The sequence below is a fragment of the Oncorhynchus nerka genome, linkage group LG12 (assembly GCF_034236695.1).
Source record: "Oncorhynchus nerka isolate Pitt River linkage group LG12, Oner_Uvic_2.0, whole genome shotgun sequence".
Lineage (NCBI taxonomy): Eukaryota > Metazoa > Chordata > Actinopteri > Salmoniformes > Salmonidae > Oncorhynchus > Oncorhynchus nerka.
In genome coordinates this window covers 66,462,175-66,476,969 of record NC_088407.1, presented here as the reverse complement: position 1 = coordinate 66,476,969, position 14,795 = coordinate 66,462,175, and the positions used below count along the sequence as shown (strand labels likewise).

The following is a 14,795-nucleotide window of genomic DNA, read 5'->3' as shown; positions in this document are numbered from 1 at the left end:
TTGAGTGCTGCCAACTGGCAGCCAGGCAGGCCTCCATTATATAGGCTAACAATAAGAGCACAAGGCCAGTGGCTGTCCTGTCCCTTCATGGACACTGTAAAGGCCTGTGTAGAAGGCCAGGACAGATCTTGGCACTCTTTAAAAATTGTGATATGGGTATTTTCTGGTACTCACGTCAAAGAATTCAACATTTTTAACCATCAGTTAATACTTCATGGTGCTCGCTTCAACAAAACCCAAAGAAACCAAAGTGTTTGTTGGACAATGATCATGTTATTACCAAGTCATATGCAATGAAAGGGACTGGGCAATCACTACCAACGTACACTACCGGTCAAAAGTTTTAGAACACCTACTCATTCAAGGGCTTTTCTTGATTTTTACGATTTTCTACATTGTAAAACTGTGTGGTGTTTCAAAACTATGAAACACCACATATGGAATCATGTAGTAACCAAAAAGTGTTAAATTAAAAGATATGAGATTCTTCAAAGAAGCCACCCTTTGCATGACAGCTTTGCACACTCTTGGCATTCTCTCAACCAGCTTCACCTGGAATTATTTTCCAACAGTCTTGAAGGAGTTCCCACATATGCTGAGCAATTGTTGGCTTCTTTTCTGTCACTACTGCTTTGCGGTCCGAATTATCCCAAACCATCTCAATTGGGTTGAGGTTGGGTGATTGTGGAGCCCAGATCATCTGATGCAGCACTCTCACTTTCCTTCTTGGTCAAATAGCCCTTATACAGTCTGGAGGTGTTTTGGGTCATTGTCCTGTTGAAAAACAAATGATAGTCCCGCTAAACCAGACGGGATGGCGTATCGCTGCAGAATGTGGCGGTTGGAAACAACAATTATTTAAAATATATATTACATATATTTTTTTTTTTTAATCGACCATGACCTGATTCACTCAGTCTCCTCTGAACAGTTAATGTTGAGATGTGTGTTACTTGAACTCTGAAGCATTTATTTGGGCTGCAATTTCTGAGGCTGGTAACTAATGAACTTATCCTCTGCAGCAGAGGTAACTCTGGGTCTTCCTTTCCTGTGATGGTCCTCATGAGCCAGTTTCATCATAGCGCTTGATGGTTTTTGTGACTACACTTGAGAAACTTTGAGTTCTTGAAATGTTCTATATTGACTGACCTTCATGTCTTAAAGTAATGATGGACTATCATTTATCTTTGCTTATTTGCGCTGTTATTGCCATAATATGGACTTGGTCTTTTATCAAGTAGGTCTCTTCTGTACACCATCCCTACACCATCCCTACATTGTCACCACTTTTGACTGGTACGGTGTACTTTAAGAAAATCTAGGCACCGTTAATACTTCACTAGGATTTGTTAGGATGACAAAGGTTACGGAAACCCCTTGGATTAGATGATGTGATGCCAGGCAATGGAAACTGCTCAGGAGGTGGCAAATGATCATGGTTTACTGTGTGACATTGAGTAAGATGATGACGGCAATGGTAACTGTCACCGCAGCAGCAAAATCTCATGTTTGAGTGTGAAATCAAGTTAGACCATTTTAACCATATTTGATGATGAACCCGAAGTTGATAGTGAGCCAAAGTCTCGGAATTTCAGACTACCTACAATGGTTGATACAGTGTGACAATTGTTCCATCTTCATCCAATAAAGTCCACAGCTAATGTTGTTTAGTCAGATGTTGGTTTCCCCTTCGATTCCAACAGAAAAGCTTTCAAAGGAAGCACTTCGGATAAGAACAAAGTAATAAATGTCCAACTTTAGCAGACACAAACAAGTGAAGTAGTGAGTGAGGGGGCGATCAGAGGGGAGGGTTTTTAATCATGCAGCCTGAAACACCGTACTCCTCAGATCAGGGGGGAATGAAGACTAATCAATGGCAAAGTGCTTTCCTGGCATTTCACAGTTGAATCCATTATGCTGTACTGTAGTTACTAGCTCCCCATCTGAGCCTCTGATGTAAAGGGGTTAGTCACTGCTTATAGTAGGGGATGGAGAGGACTGACGGATGACAGACAGAACACATACATTATGCATGTTAACGCATGACCCAACCTACAACAAGAGAACTGTGCTGGTAAAGGGTTGTGTTTTCAATGTGGGCTGTAAACAGTAGCTGTGAAACCACCATGAGGAATCTTCGCTCAGTATGTGTGACAATGCAGCGCATGCCACGGACTGCACCCTTAGACATGAACAGAATCACAAGGGATTTTGTGAGAGAGACTGGGACAGGACATCCTGTGTGTCTGTGTGCGAGAAGTACGTGGCATCTGCATGTGTGTTGACAGACTACCTTCAAAAGGATGCCCTCTAAATTAACCTGCCTACACCAAGACAAACATCTGACTATCATTCAACCAGTCAGAGTCCATATGCCGACATGTGGCCAAAGCACTTGAATGCAGTTCAGTCTGTACTCAACGATGTCACCAGTGAGAGGTGGGTGGACCGGGAGGCATGAAAAGAGGTCACGTACAGCTGGGAGAAAGCGCACACACATAAAAGAGGTGGTGCCTTTTCCTCACAATACACCAGTGTCACACTTGTTTCATCATGTGAGGCTCCCATGATCCCACTCTATCCAGTGTAAGTTGTTGATTTACTCTAAATGTGGATAATACTCGATCATTACCACTACTGGTCATATGTACAGTATTTCAACAAGGTCAACAGAGTAGCCATGTGTCAAGTCTGCAGGGAGACTGGGTTAATGATTACAATGGAAAACAACCTGACTAGACCTATTTGAATGTTCCCATGCCATCTAAGTTGCACCCAAACACCAACATGTCAACTATGGGGGCCGTTTGAGGATAACCATAGCAGCTACAGGAACTTTTTAACTTGATTTATCAAGACAAGTCCCTGCGCTTGTCTCAAAGCAATTAAAGCAGTGCTGAAATGACAATCTAGGTCACCACACGTTGGTAAGCTATTCCTTCACATTTATTACAAACGATTGGATAACTGAGAGTTTGATACATGCCTTCAACCTGTACATAGCCCATCTGTAAATAGCCCATCCAACTACCTCATCCCCATACTGTATTTATCTTTGCACCCTAGTATCTCTACTTGCACATTCATCTTCTGCACATCTATCACTCCAGTGTTTAATTGGTATATTGTAAATACGTCGCCACCACGGCCTATTTATTGCCTTACCACATTTGCACTCACTGTATATAGACTTTTTCTACTGTGTTTGTTTATTCCATGTGTAACTCTGTGTAGTGGTATGTGTCAAACTGCTTTGCTTTATCTTGGCCAAGTCGCAGATGTAAATGAGAACTTGTTCTCAACTAGCCTACCTGGTTAGATTAAAAAAATACCATTCACATATTGAGGAAAAAAGGTTGGTGGTATGGTAAAGATTGGGAAAAACATGTACAAAACATTAAGGACACCTCTTTCCATGACAGACAGACAGACAGACAGACAGACTCGGCGAAAGAGGTGATCCCTTATTGAGATCACTTGTTAAATCTACTTCAAAATCAGTGTAGATGAAGGGGAGGAAACAGTTTAAAGGTTTTGTAAGCATTGACATGTATTGTGTATGTGAGCCATTCAGAGGGTGAATGGGTAACCCTCTGTAACAATTTCCTGTGCATATCAAGAATGGTCTACCACCCAAAGGACATTAAGACAACTTGACACAACTTTAGGAAGCATTGGTGTCAACATGGGCCAGAACCCTGTGGACTTCTGTCAACACCTTGTTGAATCCAAGGTGGGAGGGGGATGTAACTCAATATCAGGTAGGTGTTCCTAATGTTTAGTATAATCAGTGTTTGTTTCAGTGTGACAAGAACAACTGACAGTCACAGTCAGCTGAACCAAATGATTCTAAACTATGGACATCAAACCACACACACACACTTGAATCCACTGGCGATAACTCACAAAACCAAAGGTAGCCAGGACCAAGCACAACATGATTCGCGGAATCAGAATAGTATCATAAATACAAACTATTGACCAATAACAAGAGCAGTAAATGATTTGAATATTACAACAAGCTGGACAACCCCCTATAAAAGCACACACCTCATGCTGTAACAGAAGGGAAGCATTCACAAGGGGAACTTACACCTCCATACATCCACACACACATCTTCTAGTGATGTGCAGTTTGCGAACTATTCATCCTTTTTGAACAACTCTTTTTACTGACTCGAGAGTCAAGATTTGTTTTTCTGAGTGACAGCAGGATTAACTCAGCGCTCCTCCGGCTCAGCGGCTCCGACCAACAATTGTCCGCCATATATGGGCGCAGGAAAACCGATCATGCTGCCGGCAGCACAGAGAAGGAAAATACATATTTAAAACTGATAATTGATCTCATGGAGTAGGAACGAACGTAATGATTAGATTATTGGATATTATGAGGGACACAGCTTTGTAAAAAACTAAACATACACACAGCCTTTGCTCAACAAACGCAAACCATTGGGGTGCTGCAGTTCGCAAACGATATTGTGCTCATCACCCTCACAGCAGTCAAGCAATGCATTCCACCAAGAGTCGTCGTTCACAATATAGTCCGATTTCGGCCACAGCTAGACCTTCTTTCAAATGCATCAAGAAATCATCTTATTTGTATGCCTAGCAATCAACACATGTACATGGTTTAAAGCACCTTTTTATAAGTTTCATTCACAAATGACAGCTCCAACAAACCCCTTATGGTGAACGAGAGGCTTGTAATATCATGACTCTAAAGTTCTCAGTTCATCGTTCTCCGGCAGGGGGTCCTGCGTACTCTGGGCAAAACTGACTCCAATGAATGAATGGAGTCAAAAGATTTGTTCTTTTGACTGAAGGAGTCAAAAACATCCGAGTCAGTTAACTGAGCTGAGCCTCCCTGACGTTTCCCCACACGGTGCAGCTGCAGTGCTGCATGGGAGCCTGGTTTAGATGCAGCACATACGACCACAGAGAACAAAGGCCACAATTATACTGAGCTTTAACAGAAGGGCTGAAACAGGGAAATGTGCAGGCCAGGGGGGAAAAATATGGTGCAATGGAGAAATGTTGGGTATTCACACGCCTAAGACACTGTCAAGTCCCAAACTGCACTGCCGTCATGATGGTTGTTTCATGGTGAAAAACCAGTGTTCCACATGCTGAAACAGAGTTCATTCCCACTCTGTTCAATCTCTCACTCAGAAACTTGTAAAATGGCAGCATAATTCCATTGGATGTTGCTAATCATGTGATAGAATGTGAGAAGCTCCAGTATATCCATATCATAAAACATTACAGGCTAGATAGATTCTGAATTCCCACTTAAGCCAACAGAGTAGCCTGTATGTTTAGTTTGCATCGCTCACCGGTTACGAGGTGCTATTATCTGTTAATGGTGTTTAGATGAAGGCACATTCCAGTTGTCAGTTGAGTAACTGTTGCAAAGAAAATACATGTACTGCCTCACAAATATGACGAGATAACTGACAGACAGAACCCAGCTGCAGATGGGAGTCAGAGGGGACAGGGGCCAAAGAACATTGCCTCGTGACCAACTATGGCCTTCCTCCCCCTTGGTCAACCACATAAGGAAAACAAATGTAGTAGAAATTGGTCATCTGAATAGAAGCACAAATCAACACAAAATAAAACATTGACATAAATCAATATGCAAATGTTTCTATTCCAATACTGAATAAGATGTGGAATTTTTAAAAAGGGACATAAGCACATTTCTTCCAGAAGAAGCTGGACATAAAGAGTGCAACACCATTGAACATCTCTTACCGAGTTTCTCCACGAGTTTGAGCATGACCCCACCGATGTGGATCTCACCGGTGACCCTCAGAGACACGTCCCTGTGGAGGTCTGTCACGTGCATCTTCAGTTCCCACGTTCCGTCGGCATAGCAGCCATCGGGCATCCGTATACCGTCCAGCGCCATCCTTACACAAATCACAACAATTAGGAAAAACTGCCCAAGAAAGAAATACTTCCATTCAACTGGTAAAAAAAGATGCATCAAAATTGTGCTTGCCATTCATTTGTGGAGTTTGTCATATGCAGACTGAAAGTGACTTGAGGAAGCACAGGACCCAGACCACCATAGCCGATCAAAGTGGTTTGATCAAATGTTGTGATTGTCCATAACTTCAACAGTTTCTGTTTCTTGAATCATAACTCACATTTTACATTTTTTCTTATAGGCCATTTGAAGCATGCTTTGGATATGGCTCTAGCAAAGGCTTCATTAGCTCTTGAGAACCCAAAGTGGCTCACAGCCGGTCCTTGGTTCTCTGCTGATGGTATGGAGGATAGCTGGCGCCATGTGAACTACCATCCCGACGTTGTTTTAACGTTTAGAAACGTTATTAATCCGCGGTAGCGATACTGTTTTGGAAACCTTTGGAACTTAACTTTCAATTAGGCAACAAATCATCTTTAAAAAAACACCTACTGTGCGCAATTTAGCAGTCGCACCCGGCTGTTTTCACTCACTACCTCAGATATGACATTCTCTCACCTTGCGCTCGCATTTCCATTGGACCATTCCACATTTGCGGTCAGATGGCATGTTTGTCAAAATACAGGCGGTTGTAACTTTCCTGAACTGTGACAGTAAGTGTATCTGTTATATATGAAAAATGATATACAAGTTAAGTTCCAAATGTTTCCAAAGCTGTATTGCATGCGAGACATATTTTGCGTTTAGACAGAGCATTTGGGCAGGCGTCGGGGCATTTGCCTCAAGGCTAAAGGGACATCCAATGGCTCAATGTAATTGGAGTCATGAATGTCTTAAAGCGGCAATCAGCAATTGAAACAACGCGAAATCCTCGCCCCAGATTCGACAAAAAACTGGTTGAGGGATGGGGTTGGAGAGATGTAACCACTCAAATTCAGACATAACTAGAGATGCAAGGACTGACCATCCATGATATCAACATAGTTTGAACAACGTTGAGGCTATACAATGCGTTTACATTGTTTTACTTCAATATTTGGAAACAGTCAAACGTATATTTAGGATTCTGATTGGGTTCGACAGTTGAACTAAGGTCACGAGGCATTACATTATCAATGGGTACATACCAAAAACAATTGATGTAACAACTGCAGATTGCCCCTTTAAGGCTACATGTGAAGGACGCAATTAATCGATAACCAAAAAAGAACAAAGGGTACCGGCCTAAATTATAGCAAACTGAACTTCAATAAAAATACTCTCCCGTCTATGTTCACCTGCTTTTTCTAACGGTAAAGACATCCTGACAAATATGAAGTTGATTACGTAAGCAGCCCCATACAAGAACTCATGAGAGCACCCAATCTGGTCAGCCAGAGTAACTCACTTTATGTCCATACATGAACAAAACTAATACGTTTGAACGAGTAAAGGGGTGTTAGAATCATACGTTATTTACCAGATATAGCAGGCCTTATCTGCATTTAGCGCACGAAAAAATACATGTTTTCATATTCCCGAGCGGGAGAGTGCGCAAAAAGAACTACATTTATTGAGTTTTGAGGACGTAAATTAAATCGGTTGTGTCCACTCACCTTCTCAAATACACCAACCAAATCCAAAAAGCCACAAACTTCCGAGGTTTCGATAGTCAACCAGATTTTCTAAATAATGTAGACTATCTGGATCTTTTCAAAGAGAATATCCCAAAAAACGCGTCCAATTGAAGTATCCCAAAGTGCCTCCTGGCTTCAGCTAATGGAGTCCAGCCGTCTCTCTTTCTCCCTCCCTCTTCCCACCAGATAACGTCACTCACTGCTCCAACTCCAATCGACGTTTCCTTTCAAACGGTTCAGCAGTTCCTCTCTCCCAACATTACCCGCCCGGTCATTCCCCTGCTCCTTCCATACTTCTATTATTTTTCATTGGAAGGGGACTTGTGTGACGCGGGAAATTACGTACAATGTCATTTTTTATAATCTCGCAGATCTTTTCTAACCCCTAGGCTTGGAGTTTCAATGATGTCCCCAACCACGCACTCTTATTTAGAAATACATTGGAAAAGTTACAACTATGCTTTTGTATGTGGTGTTTTATTCCATGCTTTCATTCGAAACTGACCCATTGTGGAAAATCCAACAGTTTGGTAGGGGATAACAAGCGCATAGAACCGCTGCTGCATGCCTTTTATGGAAATAGTATAGGGTTTGCGGTGGTACATCCGGGGACCGTTATGGGGTCCCCGCCTAGGGAATTACGCACAATTACTAATTTAGAACACACCTTCTAAAGCCCCCCCATCTACAGTATATCAAATCCAGCGACTGAGCCCACTAGTCTTAAATACTTTGCAATATTATGCTCTCACTGGTAAAGATGTTACAAAATGTCCAGTGTGCAGCCACAAATGTGATTTGGATATAGCTGCTGATCACTCCTTTTGATGAAACACACAAGGTTTAAAATAACATGCATTACACTTGTTTTCCTTAAATGGTGTCCTACCCTCTTATCAGACCCACACATCCTTTCTGTTCATTGTTTTTCTTGAGCTAAATAAAATAACAAGAGAATATCTCTCCCTGTATTTTCATTTCTGGTACATCATTAAAATACCAACATCAGGAGTGGATTGTAGGCATACACTTTGACAGATCAACAGGCATGAGTTATGGCTGACTGAAGTGAAGAATAATCAAACCTCTTTGATGGATCCACAACCTCAGCCTTGAAAGAATACCCTGTTGAGCGTGCATGGGTAGTAGCTATTAGTCATTGTAAACTAAATAAAATACACATCAATGTGTGGAATTGTACAGATTTTTCTATCCACACACTGCCTCCACCACTCTAGAGAATTATATATTTAGCCAAACTACTCATTTGTTTGGCTTTGTTGATGTGCATTCAAAGCCATAGCAACACAAATGGCTCGTTTGGCAAAGATTGAGCTGCTGTCCATTTTTTCCATTGCATCTGCTCTTCTCTACAGCAGCACGCTCTCCTGCTCCAAGTGGTTGGCGGTAAGGCATGAATCATCAGGGTTTCTGTCTCTCCTCCAGTGTTCTGCTCTCACTAGTGTCAGCTCTTCAGCTCCAGCTAAGGAGTTTGGGCCTCAGACTATGGTCTGCATTGAAACAATGTATAACCTTTCTCTCTTGCTGCTCTGACCCCCTCGTTAGAGTCTGGCAGCCAACCCATTGCCTTATAAAGGCTGTTTTAATTGCCGGGTAAACATTTGAGTCAGATGCAGGGAGAGCATGAGAGTGGAGTAGGGAATGGTGTTGCAGAGGAGAGGAGAGAGACGGTACACTGAGGTGGAGTGGAGCTTGCCCTGCTCTGGTTTCGCTGTATAATGTCTGGCTTTCACACAACACTAATAGTCTCAATCAATTCCAGACAGTTAATTACTGATGAGGAACTTGTATGGTGTCTTGTATTGAAGTTCACAACAGCATCTGTAATCGTGTGGATATGGCACTGTCCAATAGAAATGTGTTACTTTGTACAAATGACATATAGCCTACAATCAGTATTCCGCCAAACCATCCTAGACATGGACATATAATCATACAATTAGAAAGTATATTACAGAATTATAGCATGGTGTACACACAGTAGTTTACAATTCACTGCCAAGGTATTTCCATGTGATTTAACTAGGAGTTAGTACTGCACAAGCTAAGAGAAGGGCATCTCAAGTACATCACCCTATAAATCCTCTCTAATAGCTCAGACATGAGGACCACTGCAGGGCTGATCAGTAGTAACTGAGTAACTGTCTCATGCTAATTGCCTCATTGTTAATGGAGAGAGGAAATAGACTTGGAGAGGTCTGTGATGACCAGATTGGTCAATGGGGGCCATTGTTTTACTACATGGGGAGGTATGCCATCTTGTGGACAAACCTAGAACAATGGGAATTGCAGTTTTTTGTTGTTGCATTCACTTAATTTAACTAATCCCATCTCTGCTTTACAGATATTGCTTAACTGCATTTGTATTCTACTACAGTACCACATTAGATACATAAAAAGTGTTAGGTCCATATCTTCAATCACACAAAACTCTATTCATTAACTATGAATCAGCTATTGTGGTGTGGGTGGAAAGTATGTGTGGGGCCGACGAAAGAATGTGATGTACGGTTCAAAGGAAACAAATAGCACTATTGTTCTCCATCAAAACCGGGAGATGGAAACTAGCGAATCTTTCCCATTTCATATTTGGAGAATATCTTCCTCCCTCAGCCTCGTCCCAGACCTCCCTCCCACACAAGCACTTTTCATTCAGACAGACCAGACGGTCCAGACGTCAGTACTTCCTCTCAGATGTCATCCTTGGGACATGACAGAACAACTTCAGAAGCAGCAGATGGGAGAAGAATACAGAATAAAAGAAGCCATTGTACATAAAACGTCTTTTTTTTAAATGAAAAGTAAAGAGCGTTTCAGATGGCAGTTTTATTCCATTTCAGGCATGGTGGGTTATTGCCCAGCTCTAGGGACAGTCACTTTTCCAGCAGAAATCCTTTCAAAATCAACCTAAAAAGTGTTTTAGTTTTATACGTTTTAAACAGTCTTATTGAAACAAGTTTTGTTCATTCAGTCGACCCAGGCAATGCAGACATTCCTAGATGATGGTACCTCTCATTCTGTGGACATTATCTGAAAGGCGAAAGCCCTGGAACATGTTCAGTTGGTGGAACATTTGTGCAACAGAGGTACTACCTGAACTTGTCAAATAAGAATACCATCTATATTCTGTTGCAAAACATTTTGCTACGGTGTGCCCAACAGAACACAACTGGTTTTACAGATGAGCCCTTAGGGTTCAAAGGTCATCCAAAGCCCTCATTAAACTAGGGGTGACTCTGGGATACACCAGCTAGCTACCGCACTTTGACTTCACTAGATGCTTGGAGCTGAGATGAATGGTGAGAGAATATAACAGAGTCCCAAGACCATTCTCAAAACAGAACAAAAAACAGAACATGCACAGCACACCATTTAAACCAACCTAGTTCTTTAGCCAATGTATTTCCCAACATAGTTAACATTCTGTGCTTGTCTATTTGAGTGAGGTTCACCTTGTGATAGCTGGCCTGATGTGTTGAAACTATAATAGACCACAATTATGATAGCCCACGAACAAAACATCCTCCAACCGTCATTGTAAATTGCCCCAATACCCAGCCCGTATCATTTTAGCATGCAGAGACATCAGTTGAACTGTCCTTGATCAGTACACTCAAAACATGGTAGGGAGTGTTCAAACCCTTTATAAGAGAGAATAGTTGCATGACTGCCCAATGTGGACACAACTTGATTTAGATGGCAGAAACGAGGAAGTTTTCACCTTTGTCTGTGATTGACATTTAACACTAACACACAAAAGCAATTTCAAGCCATGTCTAAAAGGGGTACTGTGCAATTTCAAGCCATGTCTAAAAGGGGTACTGTGCAATTTCAAGCCATGTCTAAAAGGGGTACTGTGCAATTTCAAGCCATTGAGAATGTGCACGGTCCAACATCATCCTTCACTCTGAACAATTCCAAGTACTTTTCCCTTATTGTCCATGACTTCAAGTTGTTCTCTGGTCCTCTACAAGGCAGTCTGGTCCAAGTCCGCTTCACAAAATAGGTCCCACTCTCATACACATCATGCATCTACATTAAAAACGACTCAAATAAATCCATTCTGTGGACTACGAGACCACTGGGACAGTTAGCTTGTGCCATACAGATTATTAGACAACTCAATTGAGACTTATTTTAAAGACAAAGCACAAGACATATAGGGAACTCTACAATGACAACGTGCAGTCAGCAGCACACACATTCATTTGAGGTGAGTTACATTTCATCATCCTGCATCCATCATCTTATAAAACTGCTGATATAAAAAATAAATGTTGTGTGGGATGTGTTTTTAGATAGTGAGCAGCTAGCGCCAGACCATCTGAATGCAGCTTCAGAGGTCTGTTGGGAACACTGCAATAACACCCATGAGAGACACATTCACATTTAAAATGACCACATGGGATGCAAAGTGATTCAGGCATCATGTTTCTTTTTGGGGGCCATAAAAGATATACTGAGCTTGTTTAGTTTTGCATATTGTTTGTGGAAAAAGCAACTAAAGCTGAGTAACTCTGACCTGAAGCCCTTTACTAGAGGGAAAATGCCCTTGGATTTCAACATGCTCTGTTCATACTAGCTTAGCCACTAAGAGTGAAGCAGACAGAATAACTTAGTGACATTAAAGAGATATTTGGCTACCTGCTGGACTCCGGGATCTGCGTTAACACTACTACAGATTTTTTTTTAATGGTAATGAAAAAAAATATATATATACATCCTTTCTTTTTGATTTATCTCAGGATCAATGCAAATAGTAGGCACCTGAAGGTCACATTCTGTTTATGACCTTCTCAAGGTTTCTGAGAAGGGTTCCTACTGGCTTGAACCTCTGAGTGACAGCTCCTCTGTCCAACTACAGACTGAAACATTGACATGATCTCTCTTTTGATTGGACACTTGAATTGCATACAAAGGGAGCTTGTCAGACTTCCGACTATCCGTCTGAACAGAACTGATTTCACCTGTGTTTTGGTTAGATTGAAAAGTTGCCCTATAACATATAATGGAGGCTACATTTCAGATCTCCGTACTGGGATCTACATGGTTCCTGGTAGGACTAAAAGAGAAACTTAATGACAATAAGGTAAGTTACACTTATCAAGCTTGACTTTCACATGGATGTACGTCTGTCACTTGAATGTCCTGCTGACATTGTGTGAACGTCATCTGAACGTCAAGTGAGTCAAGCCATTGTTTCTCACTCGTTGGAGCCAAAGATGTACCTCATAACAAAAACAAACAGTTTGCCACACAGCACCATTCAATTATTAAACCAAAGACATAAGGTCATTTTACACCATGCCCAAACCAGACGCGTCATGTGCTTTGCAAAATAAATGTATACGTACATGTTATTCAATCATTGCATCCATACTGCCAACGAGTGTCTGCGTTGCCAGGCGCTAAAATAGAAGTTGATTCTATTTGTGTCGCAGAACGCGCTGCAAGTCCTGCCTCTCCCATCTCCTCATTGGTTTTTAGAAGCATATACCCATGTGCCATCTTCTCATTGGTTTTTAGGAACATATACCCATGTGGGTGATTGAAAGATGAATTGAGGTCGGTTGTGGTAAAGCACCTTTTATGAATGCTAAGTTGCCAATCTCCATATAAAGTCCAAAGAAGAAAAAGAAGCCTGGATTGAGAGATGACTAGAAACGATTCGGTTGACCGTTTTATGTGTGGATTAATTGTCGGAGGAGAGGATCTTGCACTTCAGGTCAAATAACAACTCAACGTTTATATCTCAGGACAAATGAGCTAGCAACAGCAAGCTAGCTAGTTAAATAGGACAAATTAGCTAGCAACTGCAAGCTAACTAGCTAAATTGCCATAAATGTTTAATGCTTTTCAACCTGTCCCAAAATTAATATAATTGGGTCATATTTCAACCTGCGTGTTGTGATCGTATTTGGTGTGGGGGGACAAAATCAATAAAGCATGCACGCATCTGGTTTGCGTAGATCAATACTTCTATGTAAAAGTCACTTGATATTCACATGGTAATAGAGGTACAGCGTCCTTGTGGAATATCAAAATAAAAACTAGAGACAAGATCATAATCTCCCCTTTTTTTACATTTCCAAAACAAAGAGAAAAATATGAACTATGCCGTATTATTTTCATAGGGTAATATATTAACATTTTAAGATATAAATAAAGTTTAGACCACTTTGAAAGTTGCATTGAGTTTGCTCAGACAGTGACATACTGTAGGTTTTGAGACTAAGGGTCCCAGTATTCAGCCCAGGTCCTTGTAGATGGAAGCATAGCGTAAGAAGAGACAGAGCAGTGAGGATGAGGGAGTTTACTGAGGGGGCCAGGCTGACTTGTACATCCTCTCCTCCAAGGTCTGTGGAGGAGAGAAAATATTTGGGTTGGGCTGAACCATGGCTGCTACACATGGGGGGAGTTGGAGATGGGTACATCCAGGAGGGCAGCAGTTTCAGACAGAGACAGTGATCTTTGAGGAAGAGGACACCCCTTCGGTAGTGTGCAAGGGAATCTCTGACATACTCGTTGGTGGCTGGACTGGCTGGGAGGATACATAGAGGATACTACCATCCCCCATGCTTCATAGAGCATGGGGGATATAAGGATCCTTCGGGGGGCATAATCCAATGTGTCACCCTTGGGTGAGTGTGCATCCATCCCATCCTAAACAGTACAAAGTCTGTGTGTTAGTAGAGATGTGTCAGTATAAACACAGAGAGAGAATGGAGTAACAGAGGGTGATAAAGATGCTGTGTTGTGTGAGTGTGGACATGGAGTGGACTCTGTGTGTTTACTCTGGGTCAGGACTGTCTTCTGTGGGTGGCGGCACGTTGGCCTGCTTGTATATGAACGTCAGTAGGAAGAGCGCAATATTGTGTGAGACCCAATAGGCTGTATGTGAGGTCACCGCTGACCAATGGCGGCTCTCCACAAGGCCCTCACGGAGTTCAAAATCGATGCGGCGCTCTATTTCCACTGTAGAACAGAGATAGATTCACTGTGGGAATACATTTTAGACCATCTACTGTATACTGCACTAACTTAACTGCTACAGATTCAAAAGGGTAATTAACTCTGTGAATTAGCATTATGTATTAATTCTCCTTTTTATGTATATATAAAAACTCTGGGGGGTTCAAGGGTGGCAAATATTATGAAAAGGCACTTGTTATTACATGGACTACAATACAATTATTCCTGAAAGTGTAATTGGGGTTGAAATG

At 41.7% G+C, this 14,795-nt stretch overlaps 1 protein-coding gene and 1 pseudogene across 7 annotated transcripts in view; both read right to left on the bottom strand.

Annotated features, from left to right (window-relative positions):
* Positions 1 to 8,013, bottom strand: part of LOC115138633 (fermitin family homolog 2-like) — a 72,875-nt gene extending 64,862 nt beyond the window's left edge. For 2 of the 7 annotated variants that reach the window (XM_029675692.2, XM_029675695.2), the window contains exons 1-2: positions 6,156 to 6,670; positions 5,758 to 5,915 (exon numbers count right to left, since the gene is read on the bottom strand). In XM_029675692.2, coding sequence (XP_029531552.1) covers positions 5,758 to 5,915; positions 6,156 to 6,190 — 193 coding nt within the window. In that variant the 5' untranslated portion in view covers positions 6,191 to 6,670. Of the gene's footprint in view, positions 1 to 5,757; positions 5,916 to 6,155; positions 6,675 to 7,530 lie in introns of those variants that run through there. The other 5 variants (XM_029675694.2, XM_029675690.2, XM_029675691.2 and 2 more) reach the window with 5 other exon arrangements.
* Positions 8,014 to 13,645: 5,632 nt separating this feature from the next.
* LOC115138816 (phospholipase DDHD1-like) overlaps positions 13,646 to 14,795 on the bottom strand; it is a 42,676-nt pseudogene continuing 41,526 nt past the window's right edge.